Source organism: Alosa sapidissima, chromosome 16, assembly GCF_018492685.1.
Source record: "Alosa sapidissima isolate fAloSap1 chromosome 16, fAloSap1.pri, whole genome shotgun sequence".
In the NCBI taxonomy this organism is placed as follows: Eukaryota; Metazoa; Chordata; class Actinopteri; order Clupeiformes; family Clupeidae; genus Alosa; species Alosa sapidissima.
The window spans coordinates 3,649,440-3,676,685 of record NC_055972.1 but is presented as its reverse complement, the minus strand read 5'-3'; the positions used below and the strand labels follow the sequence as shown (position 1 = coordinate 3,676,685).

Below are 27,246 nucleotides of genomic sequence, written 5' to 3'. Positions count from 1 at the left end.
AATGCTTTTGTATAGATGTTGGCGGAACAGAAGAAGATGAAGAGACAGAGTCACATCCTGCTTCAAAGTGTTTCCACCAATGAGTCGCTGCAGAAGGCCTTAGGGGAGGTGGCCAAGCTAAGCCACACCCTCGAGAGCCAGGCCCTCCAGCACCAGCATCAGGTCAGGCTCCTCCCCTAACCAATCAGAGCCCTTTGTCACCAAGGCAGATAGATTAATAAGAGGTTTATATTTTAGCTTTACTGTATATTTTAAGTTAGCTTGTCGTGGTAATTTACGTACATTCAGTGCAACACAAATTGAAAGCTTTATTTTTATTATTTCATATTATTTTTTTTATTTATCAGATTATTTGTATTGTATATAGTCACTTTTAAAGTACAGTTGTAAGGTCCACCTAGAACTGTGAATGGTCTGAATGCATTTGTCTTGTAATTGTTTAGTAATGGTTTATGTTCAGTCAGATCATTTGAAGTGTATGGCTAGCTTTGGACTGAAATCAATATCTCACCTGTCTTCTGCACTAGCGCAAGGTCAAGCCAGAACAAAACATGGCATACTGTAGTAAAAAACTGGTCAGTTATTGAACCAAAGCAAAGTTTGTGTGTGTGTGTGTGTGTGTTTAAGGTATGTGTGTGTGTGTGTGTTTAAGGTATGTGTGTGTGTGTGTGTGCGTGCGTCCGTGCGTGCGTGCGTGCGTGCGTATGTGTGTGTGTGCATGCACACATGCGTGTGTGTGTGTTTGTCATCTGAGGTGCTAAACAGCTCCAGTGTGCGCCGAGACAATATTTGTATGTTGCTAAAGAGAGACAATTTAGTCCATCAATGCGTGCTTGCGGAGGCCTTTGGCAGGTAATTACAGTGCTTAGCACCTTTGGCAGCACGGCTGGCCCCGGCTACAGGCTGACCGGGACCGCGGCGCCACCGCCATTGATTCAGTCAATCGCTAAAGAGGGGGATCGCTGCACTGGAGAGCCCAGGAGAGACGAGGTGAGGAGGTGAGGCTTGCCTTTTCATTTAGGGAGCGATTAACATGCGATTAGGGAGAGAGAGAGAAAGGGAGAAAGAGAGAGAGAAAAGGGACAGAGAGAGAGAGAGAGAGAGGGAGAGACGCAGGCTGGCGCCAGCACAGCACTACTCACCAGCAATTATCACCACGGTGACGCCCTCACTATACACCCTTTGTGCTCGCTGGGAACTCTGGTTCCACATGTTTGTGTGTGTGTGTGTGTGTGTGTGTGTGTGTAGCATGGCCGTCGGAGCCATTATATGACGAGGGGACAGCACCCACTCACTTTTTAATATTATTAGTTTAGACCCCCCCCCCCCCCCCACACACTTTTACCATGTCGAAAATCACTATCAGTCTATTCACTGCATCTTTTACGTGCACTTCCATATTGAATCCATTCCACTCACTTTATTAGGAAAATACCCAAATCAGTGACAATCCCTGCTATGTTTTTCGGCAGATTGATTGCACCCATACAAAAGATAAATTGACTGTGTACTAACACTTTTAACCCAAACACAGCTCAATGTCTGACTGAAGAGTGCTCAGCTCAGCCAGGTTCGCTTGTGCAGTTAAGACATAATGTGAACAAAAAAAGGTATTGGCCACCTGTTACAATACACCAGAATAAAGGAAATGACATCATCTGAGGTATTGGCCACCTGTTACAATGCACCAGAATAAAGGAAATGACATCATCTGAGGTATTGGCCACCTGTTACAATGCACCAGAATAAAGGAAATGACATCATCTGAGGTATTGGCCACCTGTTACAATGCACCAGAATAAAGGAAATGACATCATCTGAGGTATTGGCCACCTGTTACAATGCACCAGAATAAAATGACATCATCTGAGTTCAAACTACTTCTGGGGGAGGACCCCCCCCCATCTGGTGCATTGTAACAGGTGTGAAATCCCTCCACCGCCCATTGTGTGTAGCTGTGCTTGTGTGTGTGTGTGTGTGTGTGTGTACTGTAGCTGTGCTTGTGTGTGTGTGTGTTCCTGTTTCAGAAACACTTCTCACCTTCTGCCAGCGCATACTGTAGACTTGTTCTTGTTTTTGTGTTGTCTTGTTCTGTGTGTGCTCTGTTTGTGTTGACTTTGTAAAGTGACCTTGGGTCTGAGAAAGGCTCTATATAAATATAATGTATTATTTATTGTTAATATTGTGTGTGTGTGCGTGCTCCACTTGTTTTAGTGGGTCTGTGTGTGTGTGTGTGTGTGTGTCTGTCTGTCTGTCTGTCTGTGATGGCTGTGTGTGTGTGTGTGTTTAGAAGATGTGTTCTGTGAGAAAAATGTCATTAAGTGTGCTGCTATAATGTCAAAGTTGTGTGTGTAGAGGGAAAAGAGGTTGATTTTTAATAGTGGTGACAAAAGTGCATATGCTGAAGTTAGGAAGGTTGTGCGAGCTGGAATTGCTAAGGCTAAGCTTCAGTACAAGAGTGGAATTGAGTCCAAATTCAATGACTCTGATCTCACGTCCGTGTGGAATGGCATGAAACTAATGACAGGCCTACATAAAGGCAACAACACTGTGTCCTTGAATGGGTTTAATTCTGATGAGCAGCTAGCAAATGAATTAAACAGCTTTTATATGAGATTTTCTAACAGTGATTTTTGTGCTAGAATCAGTCACATGAGTGACAATTTGGTTAGTGACTCTTCTGCTTTTGATATTGATGTCTCTAAGGTCAAATCATTATTTAAACAAGCCAAGGTTAGGAAAAGTCCTGGCCCTGACAACGTCAGTGGTCGAGTTCTCAAGTCTTCTTCTGGTCAGTTAAGTGAGATCTTCAAAGTGATTTTCACTCAATCACTCCAGACTCAAACAGTGCCAAAAATTTGGAAACACTCTACAATCCTTCCTGTGGCTAAGTGTAAGAACCCCAAGGTCTTAAATGACTTCCGACCTGTAGCTCTCACCTCAGTGGTGATGAAGACCTTTGAAAAGTTGGTGAAGCAGGAGTTACTGAGACAGGTGGAGGAACAGCTAGATCCCCTCCAGTTTGCATGTAGGGCTAGCAGAGGTTTAGGATTCAATACTTACATTGTTAAATTCCCTTTATCAACATCTGGATACCTCAACAACTCATGCTAGGCTCCTTTTTATTGACTTCTCTTCAGCGTTCAATACCATTCAGCCCTACCTTTTGGCTGAGAAACTTCAGGGTCTTTTTAACTTGAGCCCCAACTTAATTGGCTGGATACTGGACTTTCTGTCGAATAGGTCGCAGTGTGTTAGGGTTAACGGTGTCTTATCCTCAAAAGCCCTTTCTTCCACAGGCTCTCCACAGGGTTGTGTTCTTTCACCATTGCTTTTTATTTTATACACAAATAGGAGTAGGTATGAGAATAGGCACTGCATGAAATTTGCAGATGACACTGTTATAGTGAGCCTTCTGAACAAGGATGAGGTTGGGCATGGTCCTGTAGTTGATGATTTCATTGCTTGGTGTGAAAACTTTTATCTGTCTATCAATGTTTCCAAGACAAAGGATATGATTATTGATTTACGTAGATCACAGCACAATGTTTCTCAAACTGTTTTTCAGAACATGAATGTCGAGATAGTACATGAATATAAATATTTAGGAACCATCATTGACAGCAAATTATCTTTTGAGAGCAACACAAATGCTGCCTGTAAAAAGGCCCAACAGAGACTTTTCTTTCTGCGGAAAATGAAATCATTTAGTGTGTGGAGGAGTCTGATGACTTTGTTTTACCGGTGTTTTATTGAATCAGTCTTGACATTTTGTATTGTGTGGTACAGTGGTCTTTCAATGACCAGCAAGCGTAAGCTAACAAAGCTGGTTAATGTGGCGTCTAAGGTGGTTGGGGTACAGCTACCACAGCTCCAACATGTATATGATAATAGGGCCAGCTGACCACATGTTAAACTGTATATGAAAATAGGGCCAGCTGACCACATGTTAAACTGTATATGATAATAGGGCCAGCTGACCACATGTTAAACTGTATATGATAATAGGGCCAGCTGACCACATTTTAAACTGCCCTGATCACCCACTTTCATCAGTTTAATCTGCTCCCCTCTGGTCGCTGTTTTAGGTTCCCTCTATTAAGAACTGGACGTGCCAGGGATTCTTTATTCCTGTGGCTATTAAGAACTGGACGTGCCAGGGATTCTTTTATTCCTGTGGCTATTAAGAACTGGACATGCCAGGGATTCTTTTATTCCTGTGGCTATTAGGAACCTGAATTCACTTGATTGATTTCTTGAATCTTTTATACATTATGTGATTATTTATTTACTTATTTATTCCTGTCCATGTTCATTATGACAGATGTACCTGTGTACTGTCCAATTGGATTCGGTCATTGTTTTTTTAGGGGAAGGAGTGTCCTGTTGTTGTGTGTCCTGTGCTGTTGTTGTGTGTCCTGTGTTGTCAATGTTGTTGGCATCTGGCGGTGCTTTTTCTGTGTATGTGTTTTAGCCATCCTGCTGCACACTAAATTTCCTTTTCTAAGGATTAATAAAGTGAAACTTGAACTTAGAGACACTTCCTGTGAGCCTAGTGTGTGTGTGTGTGTGTGTGTGTGTGTGTGTGTGTTCTAACTGCTATAATGTCAAAGGTGTGTGTGTGTAGAGAGACCTCCTGTGAGCTTGAGTGTTGTCTAGTATTGTAACTTCTGTGCTTGTCAATCATCCTTACTCTTGAGTATCGAATGCAGTACAATGCTTTATTCTGCTGTACATTTTCCACAAATATGGCTCTTTGTCCCTCACACACATGTGCACAAACATACATACATACACACACACACACACACACACACATTGTAGATGAAGGCCATGGAGGAAAAGCTGAACTCGTCCGACTTGCTGAAGGAAGTGGCGGCTCTGCAGCGCAAAACGGAACTCCTGCAGGAAGAGAAGAGGGAATGCTGGGAGATCCGCACCAAGGCCGAGACCGAGGCCAAGGACCTCAGGTTCACAGGTCAGAGGTCCACCAAGGTCAATAAGGGCATCTGTCCACTCTGGCTTTTACCTCGACTCCTTTTAGTTCGACTCAGAAATACACTTTCCTAGGCCCCAGCCGTGGCGCGACTGGCTGGGGCACCTGCACCGTACGCCGGCGACCCGGGTTCGATTCCCACCCTCCCACCCCGACTCTCACCCCGACTCTCCCTCCCTCCCACCCCGACTCTCCCTCCCACTTGCTTCCTCTCATTCTCCACTATCCTAGCCTGGGTGTTCCCATGCTGCCTTGCGCGCGATTTCATTCACGCTGCTAAGGCAGCCTGGAGACCATGGAGCAAATTTTCGCCTGAGATAGGGAACCAATCAGAGAACAGGGGGGAAAGCAAGACGATGATGAGCTATGCACAGACGCATTTGATAGACATCCGTGGCACCCAATAAACGGATCTGGGCATTTTTTTCAAATACGAGAAAATGAACGTTTGGTTCCCAGACCACGTCTCATTGAGAAGTGGTGGCGCTAGCCAGGCTACCACTATCCTGTCAATTAAAGGCTTTTAAAAAGCCCCAAAAATATAGTTAAAAGAAAAAAGAAAGAAATACAGTTTCCTAAAGCTAATAGGCGGAAGGCAGTCAGTAGTTATGATGACCCTGGACAAATGGAAGAGAAAGAACTATCATGAAGAAGTATGTGGGTTTGGGCAAAGTGCATCAGCGTTTAAAGAACTATCATGAAGAAGTATGTGGGTTTGGGCAAAGTGCATCAGCGTTTAAATAACTATCATGAAGAAGTATGTGGGTTTGTGGGCAAAGTGCATCACTGTTTGAAAGCCAACTGTGTACTTTGTGCAGTGATGTCCAGGAAATATGTGACACATTCAACAGTAGAGTTTTGAAAGATAATATAGCTTAATAAGATACATGCACATATTCATGAAATGAAGGATAATGTAGTTTTGACGTTTAGAACTTTATTCTGAACAGTGTCTTTGTTTGTTTCGTTTTTATCTTAAACTTGCGCCCGCTACAACAGAGCTCCTGTTTGAAGTGAGTACCAGCGTCAGTGTCCAGAATTGCTCACAGCAGTCTGTCCTTCATTCTCAATTCATTCTGAGTTCTGTGTTTAGAACACAGAGGGCCAGATGTACGTACATTTGCGAACGTAGCGTTATCAGCGTACGGTGTACATTTTAGGACATCCTCAGCTGTCAGACTCAGGTGTCAGACATCAGATGAAAAGGCATCAGGTCTCAGGAAAACCGCTGTCAAGTTTACAGAATTACAGTCATGTCAAGTCATCAGATTAAAAGGAGTCAGGTCTCAGGATAACCGCTGTCAGAAAAAGGGGAGTCAGACAAAAAGTTCTCAGATGTGTACGTGGTGTTTATCAAAATCTCACTTCATTGTGTAATCTGCGCCTTTCTCCGCCCCCTACCGCAATTTACAAACATCCACAACTGAACGGCATAGCCTACATACAAGCGCAGTTGAATGATCAAAGTCGAAGTCAACTCAAAGTCAAATGATGACAACATTAAGTTAACTGATGACAACATTAAAAAGAATCAAACGTTTAGCGATCATGAAATGCATGATAAGATGTCAACAAGCAGGAGATAATGAAGATCAGTATTTTTACTCAAACTACTTGTGCACGTAGGCAATGGAAGATTGGTCAAATCTAGCAAGTAGGAAAGTTTAAATGGATGACGTGAAAGTGAAAGTAAGACATTTGAAAGGCCAACGAAAGTTAAGGTTGCTTTTGATATAGTACAAAGAGGCAAAACTGGTGCTCTAAATAGCGATTCTGTTGTCTTTGAAAGGTTCTGTTATTGACACATTTAACCGCAATTTGTATTAACACCTGCTTTTACAAGGCGGAAGTTTTTTTAGCCGCAGAATAGACGTTCGCTTTCACGAGCAGTTTTTGTACATACCGCGGAATACATAATTAGGCGCTCTTTACTCTTCCCCTCCATCTTCCCCTCCCATTTTTACACTAAACTCCCACTTTCTCCTGGATCCTCCCATGAATGCATATGCATGACACAAAAAACGCAATGTGCCATTTTTAGTTCCCGCGACAGGCAGTCTGCGCTTTTACCACTGTGCGGCCTGTTTGTACATACATGATTTACGGCATGATTTTACGTGCACATTGCGAAACAAATATGCCTGAAGTGGGCGCAAAAGTGTTAGTACATCTGGCCCAGAGAGAGTGAATGAGTGTGTGTGTGTGTGTGTGTGTGTGTGTGTGTGTGTGTGTGTGTGTTAGTGTGTTAGTACATCTGGCCCAGAGTGGCCTGAAGTATCTGTGTTCTGCAGGGCCTGTGTTGCTGAGTGTTCCACATTCTCTCTGTTCTGTGTGTTCTGTAGGGCCTGTGTTCTAAATGCTAAGTGTTCCACATTCTCTCTGTTCTGTGTGTGTTCTTTAGGGCCTGTGTTCTAAATGATGAGTGTTCCACATTCTCTCTGTTCTGTGTGTGTTGTTCAGTGGAGGAGCTCCAGAAGAAGCTTCAGCAGGCCACCAACCCCACCCCCTCCTCCACCCCTCCACCTCCACCACCCCCTCCTCCTCCTCCACCGCCCACACAGAGCCTACCCGCTAACCCTCTCAGGTCAGACATGCACACGCACACACATACACACACACACACAACCTCACCACAGGTGTGCCTCAGGGATCAGTATTAGGGCCCCTACTTTTCTCTAGTTACACCTCTTCCTTGGGTGAGATCAATCGCTCCCATTAATTTGACTATCACTGCTATGCGGACGATACTCAACTTTACTGGTCTTTCCCACCTGAGGACCGTTTCTCATTGGATTTCTGCATGCCTTAAGGATACTTAAGTCTGGATGAATGATCGGCACCTTCTCTCAAAAACTGAACTTTTGGTGTTTCCAGCTAAAACAACTATTCCCAACAGATTAATATCAGGCTTGACTCATCTTCACTGACCCTAACTAGATCGGCACGTAACTTGGGCATCATAATTGATAACCGAGTTAACTTCTCTGTATATGTAGCCTCAATTGCAAAATCATGTTGGTTTGTCCTTTACAACATTACGAAGATCAGACCTTATCTAACACAAGATTCCACACAACTTACAGTGTGCAGGCCATCGTCATCTCCAAGCTGGACTATTGTAATTCACTTTTAGCTGGCATGCCTGCTTGTGTAGTAAGATTGTTACAATTGATTCAGAATGCTGCAGCACGCCTGGTCTTCAATTAGCCAAAGAGGACACATGTAACTCCTCTCTTAATTACTCTGCATTGACTCCCTTTAGTGGGCAAAATAAATCTCTCACCTCATCTCTCACTTCTCACCCCAACCAACCACTGCGGTCTTTTTATGCGCGTGTCGACCAGCCTTAAACGCTAGGTGAAATTCAAGACTCTTTTCCTCAGTGGTTTCTTGTTGGTGGAATGAGTTGCCCAGTGCTTATTAATCACCATATTTTCCGGACTATAAGTCGCATCAGTCAAAAAATGTGTCGTTATTTAGAAATGTATTTCACAAAAACCAAGACCAAGAACAGAGACTATGTAACTGGACACATAGAGGCCAAAAAGATTGAGAATTCTACCAGGAATGTTGAAGATGGATGAAGGAGTGAAATGAGGTGAGCTGGGCGTTAAGAAGGCCGCCAATTTACAAAAGATTCACTGAACAAAAATGGTGGTGTGGTACATGAAAATTTAGCTAAAAATGTGGAGAATACAATATAAATCTTTGCAGCCAACCTTATACAGTGTATCTCTGTAAACAGTTGCAATGCCTCGTCATATGCCTCGTTTTAACGGTTAGGACAGTGCAGAAGAGAAAGTCATACTCATTCTCAAAATAACCTATGGCTGTGAGTTTTGTTTTCAAATGTTTTCATGCATGTCTGGATAACAGGTGAGGAATGTTTAGACAGATCGTAAATCCTCAAATTATGGCTAGGGTCTTTTAGAGTACCTTTATTTGGGGCAGGCTTTTATTTCTTACGTGGTGCGTTTTTATTGTGAGACATGCGTTTTGTTTGGAGCGGCATACCAGGCTATCAAAAGCAGAAGATCTTCGGTTTGGTTTGGGATTTAATTTACATTTGGACTGTTTGATTATATTGCTAAATGTTGGGACAGATTGCCACTGGAATCTGGGGGTTATTAGATGGCTATTAGATTAAATGGTTTGTATATTATGGTATTTGTTTATTTTCATTAGGTTGATCATTGATATTGCGTTGACATTATTGTTTACTATTGCTATTTTCCTTAATGTGGTCTTACCAACTTTTTAAAATTGTTCACTGTTAATTTTTATCTATTGTATTCACTTTGGACAAAAACGTCTGCTAAATTATATAACCATAACCATGAACTATTATGAGTGTTTGGAATGGATCAGTAATGTAGTTTTATGCAAACAAAATGTTCGTAAATATTTGGTCATCTTACTGCACATGGCAAATTTCAGCTGTTGACACAATTTCAATCTAGTAATTATCATGTAGATTATCCCATCCCTGAGCTGTGAAGAGTCACACATAGTCAACAACATAGATCTATATATATATATATATATATATATATATATATATATATATATATATATATCTCATCCATCTAACTTCCAATGCACAGATTGGACCAGGAATAGAGTCGCGTACCTCCTGCCCTACCCTACCTATTTAAGATCAGAGAGTTGTGCAATCCATTTGGCAAGTTACATAGTGATAGTTTGGTTTGATGGACTCACTCTGGGTAACAATAGATTAATATTCCATGCAGTTGCACGAACATCAATGTACATCTTGTCTAATTGTATTTAACAAAATCACCACACACATTTCATGTGCTTCTCTGTATGTCATATTCATGATTTATGCCCTGTGTTTGTATATGTGTGTGTGTGTGTGTGTGTTTGTATATATGTGTGTGTGTGTGTGTGTTATGTTTATCATTCATTTTTAGCACACTATTAGCAATGCTGCGCAAAAAGAAAGCCTCGGATGTGGAAATCCCTCTTGTTGAACAGGACTCCCCAGCCAAAGAACCAGGTAGCGCCTCCACCCCGCCCTCAGAAGGCTAGAGAACATTTCTTACAGCTGACTAGGACTAAAACTAAAGAACTCCATTCTGGTAATTGTCCATGCTACGGAAGACAGCCACATCAAAACATTTAACATGATGTGCAGTATAACATGGATAACATTGATTCGGTCATTAATTCCCCAACCCGAGGACAAAACAGTAGAGTTCACATCACAGCACAGATGTAGGAGGTGCTCGCCCACTCGTGGGGGCAGAGGATGTAGCCCAGCCCCATCAGGGTCCACTTTAAGTAGGGACCCCCACTGAGGTATAGGATGTAGCCCAGCCCCATCAGGGTCCACCTTAAGTAAGGGACCCCCACTGAGGTATATTTTGGCTCGTAGAGTGTACATCCCACCTATGTTTGGGCCAGGTGTAGAACTAGAGTGTACATCCCACCTATGTTTGGGCCAGGTGTAGAACTAGAGTGTACATCCCACCTATGTTTGGGCCAGGTGTAGAACTAGAGTGTACATCCCACCTATGTTTGGGCCAGGTGTAGAACTAGAGTGTACATCCCACCTATGTTTGGGCCAGGTGTAGAACTAGAGTGTACATCCCACCTATGTTTGGGCCAGGTGTAGAACTAGAGTGTACATCCCACCTATGTTTGGGCCAGGTGCAGAACTTCAGGACCTTCTTCAGTGTCTTCTTCAGGGTGTTTTTGCTTGAAGAAGACCCTGTCGGGTCAAAACGTTTTTTAATTACATTTTGCGTGTGCGGACACTCTTTTGTGTCACATATTTTGGCTGGACCACAGAAGCTGATGCTCATCCATAACTGCCTGACGCTGATTAGGTGATCGTCAGCCTAACCTAAGTGAAGACTTTAGTGGGGATGGGCCTAACCTAAGTGAAGACATTAGTGGGGATGGGTCACTGAATTTCTTCAGGAGAATTATGTCCCATTGTTGGTGCGGCAGCAGAGAAAGGCATGTATTGTAGCCTATATTCTATCAGTTATTAAACCAAAAACATCAAGGTCGTCTTTTAAAGCCTTTTCATCATAATGGGCTGTAGTAAAATAGTCACAGTTTAACGGCACAGTGTTCCAACCCACACTCCAACAGAAAAAAGGAGAAAATTGATTGTATAACGGCAGTTGTTTAAATGGAGTGGCAATGATAATTTAGAGTAATCTTTATAGAGTCATTGGAAGGCGGTCTGTCATTAAGCAGCTGTCGGTTAACTGTCAATCCAACTGTAGATGCTGTGGCGGTGAACTCTTCAGCTACATCTCAAAAATTAATCTCACAGATAAGCTTGAACCAAGCAAGCAACATCCAGGCCTGTTTAAACAATGATTCCCGAATGAAAGGCAGACAACAGATGTTACTGTAGGTATTCAGTGAGATAAACATATCAAATTGGGGCAGCCGTGGCCTACTGGTTAGCGCTTCGGACTTGTAACTGTTGCCGAGGGTTCGAACCCCGACCAGTAGGCACGGCTGAAGTGCCCTTGAGCAAGGCACCTAACCCCTCACTGCTCCCCGAGCGCCGCTGTTGTTGCAGGCAGCTCACTGCGCCGGGATTAGTGTGTGCTTCACCTCACTGTGTGTACACTGTGTGCTGAGCGTGTTTCACTAATTCACGGATTGGGATAAATGCAGAGACCAAATTTCCCTCATGGGATCAAAAGAGTATATATACTTACTATACTTACTTACAAAGCGACTTACAATGGCATCAATAAACATTATATTAACATAAAAAATAACAGTTTAAAGTAAAGACAGACTCACAGACACTGTGTGTGTGTGTGTGTGTGTGTGTGTGTGTGTTTTCCAGAAAAAGACATCCGGCAGCAAGCGGTGGAGGAGATGATGATGCGTATTAAAAAGGGGGTTAACCTGAGACCCGTGAAGCAGGAGCCTCATCAAGCCAGACCACTGCAGGTGCACACACACACAACGTACACACACACACAACGTACACACACATGCAGACACATACAGCAATCATGCAGACACACACACATAGATTCAGAAAAACAGTCATACACTCTCTCACACACACACACACACAAATAAAACAAATCTACTACTATCTACATTGTGATACTACATACAAATGGTCAAACATGTTCCCATGTACAGGCCACCATGTATAGCCATCATGTATAGCCGGTGTTGCATGCTAATGAAGGCCCATGTATAGCCATCATGTATAGCCGGTGTTGCATGCTAATGAAGGCCCATGTATAGCCATCATGTATAGCCGGTGTTGCATGCTAATGAAGGCCCACGTATAGCTGGTGTTGCATGCTAATGAAGGCCCATGTATAGCCATCATGTATAGCCGGTGTTGCATGCTAATGAACGCCCATGTATAGCCATCATGTATAGCCGGTGTTGCATGCTAATGAAGGCCCATGTATAGCCATCACGTATAGCCGGTGTTGCATGCTAATGAAGCCCCATGTATAGCCATCACGTATAGCCATCATATATATTAGCTGGTGTTGCATGCTAATGAAGGCCCATGTATAGCCATCATGTATAGCCGGTGTTGCATGCTAATGAAGGCCCATGTATAGCCATCACGTATAGCCGGTGTTGCATGCTAATGAAGGCCCATGTATAGCCATCACGTATTGCCATCATGTATAGGCGGTGTTGCATGCTAATGAAGGCCCATGTATAGCCATCATGTATAGCCGGTGTTGCATGCTAATGAAAGCCCATGTATAGCCATCATGTATAGCCGGTGTTGCATGCTAACGAAGGCCCATGTATAGCCATCATGTATAACCGGTGTTGCATGCTAACGAAGGCCTATGTATAGCCATCATGTATAGCTGGTGTTGCATGCTAATGAAGGGCCCTGTATAGCTGGTGTTGAATGCTAATGAAGGCCTATGTATAGCTGGTGTTGCATGCTAATGAAGGCCCATGTATAGCCGGTGTTGCATGCTAATGAAGGCCCATGTATAGCCATCATGTATAACCGGTGTTGCATGCTAACGAAGGCCTATGTATAGCCATCATGTATAGCTGGTGTTGCATGCTAATGAAGGGCCCTGTATAGCTGGTGTTGAATGCTAATGAAGGCCCATGTATAGCCGGTGTTGCATGCTAATGAAGGCCCATGTATAGCCATCATATATAGCCGGTGTTGCATGCTAATGACTGAATAGCTGTGCTTCCGTAAGTTCCAGGAGTCATCCTACTGTGCCCCTGTGCTGTGGCGGCCATGTTGCATTCTCCAGGGTTAACGTTCACTGGTCTCTCTCTCTGACTTCCTCTCCCACAGCGACAGCAGATCCCCTCCAGCTCTGCCATCCAGCAGCTCAGAGGCATTCTGGTAACTGTAGTTTTTCAAAAACTGCCCCCCCCCCCATCTCCTGTAGAGTTTCTTACATCTGATTATACTGTTACAATGCCACTGGTCTCTTTGTGATGTGCAAACCCCCTGTGTGTGTGTGTGTGTGTGTGTGTATATGTGTGCGTGTGTCTGTTCTGTATGTGAGTATGTATGTGTGTGTCTGTTGTGTGTGTGTGTGTGTGTGTGTGTGTGTGTATGTGTGTGTGTGCGCGCACACGCATGTGTAAGCTTTTGTGTGTGTGTGTGTGTTTGTGTGTCTCTATGTGCGTGTGTGTGTGTGTGTGAAACGGAGTAGGACACTGTCCATCAGACTCCCCACTCCACTCCTCGCACCCCTGCGCCTCGGGACACACACGCACCCTCAGAGCTGGAGGTGGCGTTACTACGGCGACGAGGTGTACTCAAGAGCAGCTCACAGAACAGCCGTGAGTCTCACACACACACGCACATACTATACACACAAGAACTACTTCCATGGGCTGTATATTAACATCACGTAAAGAAGTTTAGCATTGTAACTTGCAGCAGTTGTTTTTGTTTAAATTGTTTAATGTATTTAGTGGAACACTATGTAGAGTTGTCAGTATTTCCGTGGGGTTTGAATATGATGAACACAGCATTGTTTTGTCTTTGCCCTGTGTGTACAGTATATGAATGCACATAGGTTTGTTTGTTTGTTTCTTTCTTTTTTGTTGTTGTTTGTCCTTGTATACGTTATGGTTTCCCCAGCATAGCATACATATATTTTCCCACCACATATAATGCATATGTTGAATTTTATATTTACAGTACCAGTCAAAAGTTTGGACACACATCTTTATTTTTCTTTATTTTGACTACTAATACTAAAAGTCAAAATTATTCTGAAATAGCACACAGGATAATGTAGAAAGCAAAAACAAAAAAAAATCTAAACATAGCAAAAATGTTAATATTTGATATTATTCAAATCAGCCTCTCAAACTAATTGGAAACTCTGGTATGAGTACATATGCACATATGCATGCACACACACACACACACACACATACAGTATATGTATATACTTTGAAAGAACATTGTGTTCTGTATGTCTTCTTCAGTACATTTCTACAGTGAAGGAAATTAAGAAAGAAGTCAAAATAGAGAAAAGAATACTATGAATGAGTAGGTCCAAGCGTTTGACTGGTCCTGCATATAATATATAAGTAAAAAGTGACTATTTACTTTCAATAGACCAGAAGTATGATGCAGCATTGTTTTGCATTTCAGTGCTGGACTATTGATATATTGTTTTTTATGTCCATTTCAGTGCTGGACTAATGATATAATCTGTTTTATGTCCATTTCAGTGCTGGACTATTGATATATTCTTTTTTATGTCCATTTCAGTGCTGGACTATTGATATATTCTTTTTTATGTCCATTCTGGTATTGACCATTGTCTATTTACCCATAGTGCTGTGCAACTGACAGATACAGACCAACCAGTCAGGCCTGTGTGTTATTTAGTCTAGTTACCCATAATGCCGTGCGAGTCATACACAGTCACTCAGGCCTGTTTAATGATCAAAACAAACATCACAGATGTCTCTAATTGATAGATCTCTGTGTGTGTGTGTGTGTGTGTGTGTGTGTGTGTGTGTGTGTGTGTGCCTGTGTGCCTGCAGAAGAAGAAAGCTCAGTCACTCAGAAGCAGTTCCCCAGCAGTGTTCTGGACTTGACCCGGGTCCGAAAGCAGGCCCCGCCCACGTCCGGTCAGCCCTTGTTGGATCCGCCTGGCTGCCTTGTGGTGGAACCTGCTCAGAACCACCCAGTGTTCAACCCAGAACAGCCGCCAGAACCAACATCTGACCAGAACTCTGAGAAGCTGGAACAGATTTCTCCAATGTGTAAGTGTCCATTCTTTCCTCTGCTGCCTCACTCAAAGGTTCTGCTGGGGTTCTGAGGTGAGGAGCCTACTAGAACAACACCTTTTCTCTCTCTTCGGTTGTAATCCATTCAGATGGGCAGACATCTTTAACACACACTGGCACTAACTCCTCAGTGTTGATTTTAGTGGTTGTCCTCAGGAAAGTTACCAAAATCACTGCTAATTTGTGCTTATTCACTGCTAATTTGTGCTTATTCACTGTTTATTTGTGAATATTCAGCAACCGCTCAGTTTCTCTAGTCCCTTGGGTGCTAAGAGGGGAAGTCCAGGAGGGAGTTATGTAGAGAGACCATATAAGAGTGAAAGGTGTACTTTACACTAGTGCGTGGAGGTCTTTATAAGAGAGAAAGGTGTACTTTACACTAGTGCGTGGAGGTCTTTATAAGAGAGAAAGGTGTACTTTACACTAGTGCGTGGAGGTCTTTATAAGAGAGAAAGGTGTACTTTACACTAGTGCGTGGAGGTCTTTATAAGAGAGAAAGGTGTACTTTACACTAGTGCGTGGAGGTCTTTATAAGAGAGAAAGGTGTACTTTACACTAGTGCGTGGAGGTCTTTATAAGAGAGAAAGGTGTACTTTACACTAGTGCGTGGAGGTCTTTATAAGAGTGAAAGGTGTACTTTACACTAGTGCGTGGAGGTCTTTATAAGAGAGAAAGGTGTACTTTACACTAGTGCGTGGAGGTCTTTATAAGGCGGGGATCACATTAGCCAGCGGCAAGCGGCAGCTTTTCTATAGTTCTCTATGGTTCGGCAGCGAAACAGTGGCAATGCTGGCGTAACGCTAGCGTTGAACAAGCTGAGCGTTGAACTTGGTTCAACTTTCAAAGCACAACGCGAGCGTATTCAATTGACAAACCGTTTGTGTTACTTAGGAGCGAGATAAAACGTATTATGGTCTGAGCGTTGTGTTACGTTTGCCGCTGGCTGATGTGATCCTCGCCTAAGAGAGAAAGGTGTACTTTACACTAGTATGTGGAGGTCTTTGCTGAAATAAATTGTCAGCCTGCCCTGTACTGTGACCGAGACTGTCGATTTCATTATAAGCTAGACCAGCGCTGGCAACCTTGAACATGTGCCTGCTCTCTCTCCCTCTCTCTTTTTCTTTCTCCCTCTCCCTATGTCTGTCTATATCGTTCTCTCTCTGTCTCTTTGTGTGTGTGTGTGGCTAAAGTGATATTAACCTTGTGGTCTATCGGTGATTATCAGAAAGGTAGCTCTCTCATTAGCCCTTCATCCAGCCTTTTCCGCTTTCACCCTCAATGTCCATTGAGTTGTTATCAGATGTCAAAGAGAAATCATTTCTTCCTCTTTTATCTGTTGCCTGAAGGCTAAAAGCCTGTAGCTGAGGTTTTTAGGTTTTGTTCTCCTTTTTGAATTGATTTGGTGGGAGGCAGGAGGAAGAGGGTGTGTGGGGGGGGGGGGGGGGGGGCTTAGGGGGGCACAGTTCAGTTCCCATGGTCAAGTTAAAAGGATAATGTGGTGGTTGTGTGTGTGTGTGTGTGTGTGTGTCTGCTGAAGTGGCAACCACCAACATTACAGCATATTCACACATTAATTCTCCGCTGAATTCCACCCATTCAGAGATGGCCATTCAGTCTCAATGGACTGCAGCGTGTGTGTGTGTGTTGAGCACATCTGTGCTTGTCACATGAAATGTGCTATATAAATAAAGTTGACTTGACTTGACTGTGTGTGTGTGTGTGTGTGTGTATATGAATGCGCGTGAATGCATGTGTATGTGTGTGAATACGTGTGTGCGTGTGTGTGTTTGTGCGTGTGTGTGTGAATGCGAGTGTGTGTGTTTGTGTGTGAATGCGTGTGTGTGTGTGTGTGTGTGTGTGTGTGTGTGTGTGTGAGAATGCGTGTGTGCGTTCCTGCAAGTGTCTGTGTGAGTGTGTGCGTCTGTGTGTGTGTGCGTGCGTGCTTTCGTGCGTGTGTGTGTCTGTGTGCGTGCATGCGTGCGTGTGTGCGATGCTAGCACCCATGGATTGTAGCTCCTTAAAAGGCGTGCTAATAAGAGATGCTAGCACCCATGGGTTTTAGCTCCTGAAGTGTGTCTGTGTGTGTGCACATGCACCTTTCTGTGTTTCTTAGTGTGAGTATTATTTGTTTACTTTGAAAAAAGCACCTCAATCTTGAATTCCACTCAAGAGTAAGATTCTTAACACTCTTAAACGGACACGTAAATCTGTGTATGTGTGTGTTGTGTTTGTGTGTATTGTGACCAAGTGTGTGCATGCTTGTACCCTTCGGATTTATATTTGTTTGTTTGTTATTGGTGTTAATTTTGAACACACACACACATGCCGTGTTGATGCCTGTTGAGACGGTTAGATAGACATATCTAGCCAGACATTTCATCTCTGCCAGACACTTACTGATCTCTCAGTGAGTGTGTGTGTAAGAGAGAGAAAGACTATTGTGACAGTATTGTAAACTCTATTCTACTCTGTGTGTGTGTGTGAGAAAGAGAGAGGAAGACTATTGTGACAGTATTGTAAACTCTACTCTGTGACAGTCACGAGGTTAAGCTTTTGTTGCCCCTCCCGCTATCTTCACAGTGTAACATCACTGGTGTGTGTGTGTGTGTGTGTGTGTGTCACTGGTGACTGCTCAGGCGGAGGTGGATCTGGTAGCCTGTGAGTGTCTGTCTGTGTGTATGAGTCTATGCGCGTGAGTCTGTGTGTGTGTGTGTGTGTGGGTACCTGACCTTCTGTCTCACCTGTAGTGAATGTGTCTTTGTTAAGTTGGCTAATGAGGGGCTTAGCGCCTCTTTCCCATGCGTAACACTGTGTGTGTGAGTGTGTGTGTGTGTGTGTGTGTGGGGTGGGGGGGGCTCCTTCCTGTGTGTAACAGTGTCCAGTGGGGTAGCAGCGGAACAATGAGCTGCAAATCCCTTAAGTCCCGGAGAGGAACCCAACTCCACTTAGAGCCGGAGTGGCCAACCGTCAAACACTGACCGGAGCGACACACACACACACACAACCGTGAAACACTGACCGGAGCGGCACACACACACACAACCGTGAAACACTGACCGGAGGGGCACACACATACACACACACACACAAAACCGTGAAACACTGACCGGAGGGGCACACACATATACACACACACACACACACAACCGTGAAACACTGACCGGAGTGGCACACACACACACACACACACACACACACACAACCGTGAAACACTGACCACATTGGCACCCACATGTGTGTGACAGCACAAACAGAAAGTGGATATGCATGTGTGTGTGTGTACGTGTGTGTGTGGTGTGCCTATGCCTGGGTGTGTTGTGTGGCAGTGGAGTGGAGTTTTGCAGTGTGTGTGTGTGCATGTGATTTGTTTGTGGCAGGGATCCAGGATGTTGTGTGTGTGTTTTGTGTTTACATGTACACACACACACACACACACACACACACACACACACACACACACACACACGTGTGTCATCTGTGCTACAGGCACACTCTCAAGACTACAGGCCTTTTCAGAATGCATGCATGTGGCATACATGTTCATAAAGGGACAGTCAGTATTCACTCTGTGTGTGTGTGATTCTATGACAGATGTGAGTGCAAACTGCATGTGTGTAATGGTGTGTGTGTGTGTATATATATAAGTGGCTGCTGCAGATGGGTCAGCAGGATCTGACCATAGAGACACCATAGAGACAGAGTGGGTCAGCAGGATCTCACCATAGAGACACCATAGAGACAGAGTGGGTCAGCAGGATCTGACCATAGAGACAAGAGTGGATCAGCAGGATCTGACCATAGAGACACCATAGAGAGTGGGTTTGCTGGGTTAGAGTAGGGGGCTGGGGGGGTTACATTTCGAAATGACTGTTTTATGTGGACAGATGCGAACATGTTTTACTAAGCAGAGCTTAACCCTGAACAGAATCAGCTATCACATAGGTAAACACAGTTCCTCTGTCTCCGTATGGAATCAGCTACCACATAGGTCAACACAATTGTTTTAATTCATTTATGCATTTTGATACTTTTACCCAAAGTGACTTACAGATAACAATTGCAGGGGTCCGTCTCCTTGGGCTAAAGTGGCAGCTGGGAATCGAACCCATGACCTATGTGGCTACTGCATGTTCCTTAGCCACTGCACTAGCAGCCCCCCCCCCCCCCCCCCACCCCACATAGGCACTGCACTAGCCCCCCATAGGCACTACACTAGCAGCCCCCCCCCCATAGGCACTATACTAGCCCCCCATAGGCACTGCACTAGCAGCAGCCCATAGGCACTGCACTAGCACCCCATAGGCACTACACTAGCCCCCCTATAGGTACTGCACTAGCCCCCCATAGGCACTGCACTAGCCCCCCCCCCCCCCCCCCCCCCCATAGGCACTACACTAGCAGCCCCCCCCCCCAATAAACACTACACTAGCAGCCCCCCCCCCCCCCAATAAACACTACACTAGCCCCCCCCATAGGCACTGCACTAGCCCCCCCTCCCCCCCCCCATAGGCACTACACTAGCAGCCCCCCCCCCCCAATAAACACTACACTAGCCCCCCCCCATAGGCACTAACACCCCCATAGGCACTACACTAACACCCCCCCCCCCCCCCAGGCACTGCACTAGCACCCCCATAGGCACTGCACTAGCAGCAGCCCCATAGGCACTGCACTAGCACCCCCATAGGCACAGCACTAACACCCCCATAGGCACTGCACTAGCAGCAGCCCCATAGGCACTGCACTAGCAGCAGCCCCATAGGCACAGCACTAGCAGCAGCCCCATAGGCACAGCACTAACACCCCCATAGGCACTGCACTAGCAGCAGCCCCATAGGCACTGCACTAGCACCCCCATAGGCACTGCACTAGCAGCAGCCCCATAGGCACAGGCGTAGAGCTATGTAATGGATGCTGGCTATGTTGTCTGGTGAGCATGGCTGTGCTAGCCTGTAAGATTGCTTGCAATAAATCTTTGATTCAAAAATGCGACCGACCAAAATACTTTATTATACTCATAGCCATATTAATCTAATTTGTACTTGTAAGTTACAGACTAAGACGTAACTTCATACGTCATATAGCATGGCAAGCAAACGCCGAGGCCCCCTAGAGCTAGTCAGAGATATGCCGCGCATAAAGGATCTTTAGGGAACGGACTAGATTGGAGTCTCTGATAAATTGATGAAATTCTAATTTAGTTTGTTCGTTTAAAGACCTCAAGTGTTTTTTGTGTTGGTGAGGTGGCGTCTGACAATATGCCCACAACATAGACATGACTTCCAAATCAAATTATTGAGTAGAAAATGGCCATGTATTTTTGTTTTTTTATCTTTTTGTCATGTTTTAGATGCTTTTGCATTTGTATGTGTGTGTGTGTTTGGAAATTCAGCTTTGATGCTGGATAAATTGTTGGCATTGATTGACATACGGTAAACACGCGTGTCAATCATGTGCAATTACCCCTGCGTCGTGCTGCGTTTTCTCTTTTACACACATCTTGCTTTTCTTCGAGAAATTGGACTCTTTTTTTAATCCCTTTGCCGTCCATCTTTAACCCTTCTCTCTCTCCCTCTCTCTCTCCCTCCCTCTCCCTCCCTCTCTCTCTGTCTCTGCTGGGTAGTGTTGCAAAGCTGTCGAGGCACAATGGAACACTTTGTTTCTTTCACCCTCTCCCTATCCGAAGGGTCTCCAATTAGGATAAGGCTTTTTAGTGTGTGTGTGATTGTGTGTGTGTGTGGTGAAACACTTCATTTAGCCTATTTTGTTAGTCATTTTGTTTATTTTCCAAACAGAGTGATTGCCTGGTGGGGATCCAAAGGCAGGGGGTTGGGTAGTGTGTGTGTGTGTGTGTGTGTGTGTGTGTGTGTGTTTTTCTGTGTGTGTGTGCGCGTGCACGCGCGTGTGTTTCTGTGTGTGCGTGCGTGTTTCTGTGTGTGTGTGTGTGTGTAGGGGGTAAATCTGTCCCTGTCCTCTATGCCTCATGTTTTTCCTGATTGGGGATTTTTCTCTCTTCCCCCTCTCTCTATCTATCTCTCTTTCTCTCTCTCCTCTCACTCAATCAGTCTCTGCCCTCTTTTATTTATGTCTCTCTCTCTCTCTCTCTCTCTCTGTGTACACGTCAATTCAATTCAATGTTGCTTTATTAGCATGATTGCTGAGATACAGTGTAACCAAAGCATAAATAACAATACATCACATTAACATCTAAAACAGAAAAAAATAACATTGAGATATTGAAAAATATGGAGGATGGGAGAGGTGGAGGGGAGGAACAGTAATATGAAACGTTATATCTATACACACACACACACACACACACACACGTTTGTACAAGAGATTATATAGCAACATCAAGTCATGTTATGGCAGTATTGTGCCATTCCGGTCGTTCTCCTAATAGTTGTGCCAATTTACCAGTCTTTTAGGAAGCTGAAATTCATGCTTTTTTGGATCTGCCTTTCTCTATGACAAGACCGTGGTGACGGTCACTAACCTTGGATCTGCCTTTCCTTTGTACCTGACGGTGAAGAGATGCTCTTCTAATCCATCATGTCTTTTTAGGGACAAGTAGCACTCTAATTAGGCTTGTGAATGGGTTTGATTGGCCCCATGTTCCAGATGAGTTTTCTGGCTTTGTTTCATAATTAGTTTTACTTTGATCTTATTTTGGAAAGCAGTGCTGGTCTAAAGATGGACGAGTTGGTGTGGTAGTTAACTTCAGAACCAACTGACAGAGCTAATGCTGACCTCTTGGGTTTTGAACTCTTCCAACTGTAGGAGTCGTTTTTGTATATTTAACGCCAATGGGAACATTTCATGCCAGTTAGTTTCTGATCTGTCTGATTCTGCCCTGTATGTATGTGTGGCTGCTTTCCTTGGGGGCATTTCTAATAGATCCTGCATGCAGACTTCTGTGGGATGTTCCCTCCACATAGTGTAGTAGCGTACTGAGTGGACCGCACTAGGCACACAGTGTATTCTAGCGTACTGAGTGGACCGCACTAGGCACATAGTCTAGCGTACTGAGTGGACCGCACTAGGCACACAGTGTAGCGTACTGAGTGGACCGCACTAGGCATATAGTGTAGCGTACTGAGTGGACCGCACTAGGCACACAGTGTAGCGTACTGAGTGGACCGCACTAGGTAGGCACACAGTGTAGCGTACTGAGTGGACCGCACTAGGCACAAAGTGTAGCGTACTGAGTGGACCGCACTAGGCACATAGTGTAGTCTAGCGTACTGAGTGGACCGCACTAGGCACACAGAGTAGCGTACTGAGTGGACCGCACTAGGCACACAGTGTAGCGTACGGAGTGGACCGCACTAGGCACATAGTGTAGTCTAGCGTACTGAGTGGACCGCACTAGGCACACAGTGTAGTCTAGCGTACTGAGTGGACCGCACTAGGCACACAGTGTAGCGTACTGAGTGGACCGCATTAGGCACATAGTGTAGTCTAGCGTACTGAGTGGACCGCACTAGTCACAGTGTAGTCTAGCGTACTGAGTGGACCGCACTAGTCACATAGTGTAGTCTAGCGTACTGAGTGGACCGCACTAGGCACATAGTGTAGCGTACTGAGTGGACCGCACTAGGCACACAGTGTAGCGTACTGAGTGGACCGCACTAGGCACACAGTGTAGCGTACGGAGTGGACCGCATTAGGCACATAGTGTAGTCTAGCGTACTGAGTGGACTGCACTAGTCACAGTGTAGTCTAGCGTACTGAGTGGACCGCACTAGTCACATAGTGTAGTCTAGCGTACTGAGTGGACCGCACTAGGCACACAGTGTAGCGTACTGAGTGGACCGCACTAGGCACATAGTGCAGTCTAGCGTACTGAGTGGACCGCACTATGCACACAGTGTAGCGTACTGAGTGGACCGCACTAGTCACATAGTGTAGCTTACTGAGTGGACCGCACTAGGCACACAGTGTAGCGTACTGAGTGGACCGCACTAGGCACACAGTGTAACGTACGGAGTGGACCGCACTAGGCACATAGTGTAGTCTAGCGTACTGAGTGGACTGCACTAGTCACAGTGTAGTCTAGCGTACTGAGTGGACCGCACTAGTCACATAGTGTAGTCTAGCGTACTGAGTGGACCGCACTAGGCACACAGTGTAGCGTACTGAGTGGACCGCACTAGGCACATAGTGCAGTCTAGCGTACTGAGTGGACCGCACTATGCACACAGTGTAGCGTACTGAGTGGACCGCACTAGTCACATAGTGTAGCTTACTGAGTGGACCGCACTAGGCACACAGTGTAGCGTACTGAGTGGACCGCACTAGGCACACAGTGTAGCGTACTGAGTGGACCGCACTAGTCACACAGTGTAGCGTACTGAGTGGACCGCACTAGTCACATAGTGTAGTCTAGCGTACCGAGTGGACCGCACTAGGCACACAGTGTAGCGTACTGAGTGGACCGCACTAGGCACATAGTGTAGCGTACCGAGTGGACCGCACTAGGCACATAGTGTAGTCTAGCGTACTGAGTGGACCGCACTAGTCACATAGTGTAGCGTACTGAGTGGACCGCACTAGGCACACAGTGTAGCGTACTGAGTGGACCGCACTAGGCACACAGTGTAGCATAACGAGTGGACCGCACTAGGCACATAGTGTAGTGTAGCGTACTGAGTGGACCGCACTAGGCACATAGTCTAGCGTACTGAGTGGACCGCACTAGGCACACAGTGTAGCGTACTGAGTGGACCGCACTAGTCACATAGTGTAGCGTACTGAGTGGACCGCACTAGTCACATAGTGTAGCTTACTGAGTGGACCGCACTAGGCACACAGTGTAGCGTACTGAGTGGACCGTGTAGTCTAGCTTACGGAGTGGACCGCACTAGTCACATAGTGTAGCTTACTGAGTGGACCGCACTAGGCACATAGTCTAGCGTACTGAGTGGACCGCACTAGGCACACAGTGTAGCGTACTGAGTGGACCGTGTAGTCTAGCTTACTGAGTGGACCGCACTAGTCACATAGTGTAGCGTACCGAGTGGACCGCACTAGTCACATAGTGTAGCTTATTGAGTGGACCGCACTAGGCACATAGTGTAGCGTACTGAGTGGACCGCACTAGGCACACAGTGTAGCGTACTGAGTGGACCGCACTACGCACATAGTGTAGTGTAGCGTACTGAGTGGACCGTGTAGTCTAGCTTACTGAGTGGACCGCACTAGGCACATAGTGTAGCGTACTGAGTGGACCGCACTAGGCACACAGTGTAGCGTACTGAGTGGACCGCACTACGCACATAGTGTAGTGTAGCGTACTGAGTGGACCGCACTAGGCACATAGTGTAGCGTACTGAGTGGACCGCACTAGGCACATAGTGTAGTGTAGCGTACTGAGTTGACCGTGTAGTCTAGCTTACTGAGTGGACCGCACTAGTCACATAGTGTAGCTTACTGAGTGGACCGCACTAGTCACATAGTGTAGCGTACCGAGTGGATCGCACTAGGCACACAGTGTAGCGTACTGAGTGGACCGCACTAGGCACATAGTCTAGCGTACTGAGTGGACCGCACTAGGCACACGGTGTAGCGTACTGAGTGGACCGTGTAGTCTAGCTTACTGAGTGGACCGCACTAGGCACATAGTGTAGCGTACTGAGTGGACCGCACTAAGCACATAGTGTAGTGTAGCGTACTGAGTGGACCGTGTAGTCTAGCTTACTGAGTGGACCGCACTAGTCACATAGTGTAGCTTACGGAGTGGACCGCACTAGGCACATAGTCTAGCGTACCGAGTGGACCACACTAGGCACACAGTGTAGCGTACTGAGTGGGCCGCACTAGGCACACGGTGTAGCGTACTGAGTGGACCGTGTAGTCTAGCTTACTGAGTGGACCGCACTAGGCACATAGTGTAGCGTACTGAGTGGACCGCACTAAGCACATAGTGTAGTGTAGCGTACTGAGTGGACCGCACTAGGCACATAGTGTAGTGTAGCGTACTGAGTGGACCGTGTAGTCTAGCTTACTGAGTGGACCGCACTAGTCACATAGTGTAGCTTACTGAGTGGACCGCACTAGGCACATAGTCTAGCGTACCGAGTGGACCGCACTAGGCACATAGTCTAGCGTACCGAGTGGACCGCACTAGGCACACAGTGTAGCGTACTGAGTGGACCGCACTAGGCACATAGTCTAGCGTACTGAGTGGACCGCACTAGGCACATAGTGTAGCGTACTGAGTGGACCGCACTAGGCACACAGTGTAGCGTACTGAGTGGACCGTGTAGTCTAGCTTACTGAGTTGACCGCACTAGTCACATAGTGTAGCCTACTGAGTGGACCGCACTAGGCACATAGTGTAGCCTACTGAGTGGACCGCACTAGGCACATAGTGTAGCGTACTGAGTGGACCGCACTAGGCACACAGTGTAGCATACTGAGTGGACCGTGTAGTCTAGCTTACTGAGTTGACCGCACTAGTCACATAGTGTAGCCTACTGAGTGGACCGCACTAGGCACATAGTGTAGCGTACTGAGTGGACCGCACTAGGCACATAGTGTAGCGTACTGAGTGGACCGCACTAGGCACACAGTGTAGCGTACTGAGTGGACCGCACTAGGCACATAGTGTAGTCTAGCGTACTGAGTGGACCGCACTAGTCACATAGTGTAGTCTAGCGTACTGAGTGGACCGCACTAGGCACACAGTGTAGCGTACTGAGTGGACCGCACTAGGCACACAGTGTAGCGTACTGAGTGGACCGTGTAGTCTAGCTTACTGAGTGGACCGCACTAGTCACATAGTGTAGTCTAGCGTACTGAGTGGACCGCACTAGGCACATAGTCTAGCGTACTGAGTGGACCGCACTAGGCACTAGGCACAGTGTAGTCTAGCGTACTGAGTGGACCGCACTAGGCACATCTGGACCATGCAGTTGGCATGATGACACTGTCAAAGACTTTGCACCAGATTTTCATTGGAATTTGAGTTTTATGGAAATGTCTTTTGATAGCATAGGGAGTACTGCAGGCTCTTTCTTTCCGCGTATTCACTACAAGGTCAAAGCTTCCTGAGGCACGGAGTTTCAGGCCTATGTAATCTTAATATGACGAATGTTTGAGAGCGGTTTTGATTAAATCATGTATTTTACCTCCTACACTGCTTTGTAAAATTTTAGAAAAAAGTCAAATGCTTTAAATGCTTTTCTAAAAATCAACAAAACAAGCAAGCATGTCAGGTATGTCTTTCTCTCTTTCCCTGTCTCTCTCTCGTACCTTTCACTAATCTCTTTCTGTGTCTTACCCATCTCTTTTCCCCATACAATCATCTGTGTGTGCGTGTGTGTGTGAGTGTGAGTGTGAGTGTGTGCGTGTGTGTGTTTTCCCACCTTCACAGACTCCTTTCTTTGCGTGAGTCCTCCGTCAGGTGATCCTGGTTTGACATCACCAGTCTTAACAACCTGGTGGCAAGAACTACTGCATTCAATTCCTTTTATGGCAGGTGGCACTAAACACAAACAAACACACAAACAAACACAGACACACACACACAGACAGACAGACACACACACACACTCGTTGGTGTGGATGTGTGGGCAGCAGGCTTCTACTGCGTGAAGTAAAGTGATTGCCTCCACAACACACACACACACACACACACACAGGTCTCCACGGACTCGTCCATCTGCTCTGCCTGTACCATAGCATGGGACACACCAGCCGAGGAGGCCTCACAATGACATCGTCCAGCCCATTCCAGTTATCACTAGACAACCCCCCCCCCACACACACACACACACAGAGACACAGACAGAGAGAGAGAGAGACACACACACACACAGAGACACACACACACAGAGAGAGAGTGTGTATGCGTGTACTGTGTGTGTATGCGTGGTTGTGTACCTGTGTGTGTGTGTGTTTGTGTATATCTGTGTGTGTGTGTGTGTGTGTATCTGTGTGTGTAGTGTTTTTTTGGCCTGACAGAGTGACAACTT

The 27,246-nt window shown here is 45.6% G+C and overlaps 1 protein-coding gene across 1 annotated transcript in view; it reads left to right on the top strand.

Annotated features, from left to right (window-relative positions):
• shtn1 (shootin 1) overlaps positions 1-27,246 on the top strand; it is a 52,829-nt gene that overhangs the window by 24,661 nt on the left and 922 nt on the right. Inside the window, 8 exon segments of the mRNA XM_042065475.1 lie at positions 16-162; positions 4,825-4,978; positions 7,457-7,580; positions 9,931-10,016; positions 11,838-11,944; positions 13,302-13,352; positions 13,669-13,798; positions 15,023-15,244. Of these exon segments, the coding sequence (XP_041921409.1) occupies positions 16-162; positions 4,825-4,978; positions 7,457-7,580; positions 9,931-10,016; positions 11,838-11,944; positions 13,302-13,352; positions 13,669-13,798; positions 15,023-15,244 (1,021 nt within the window).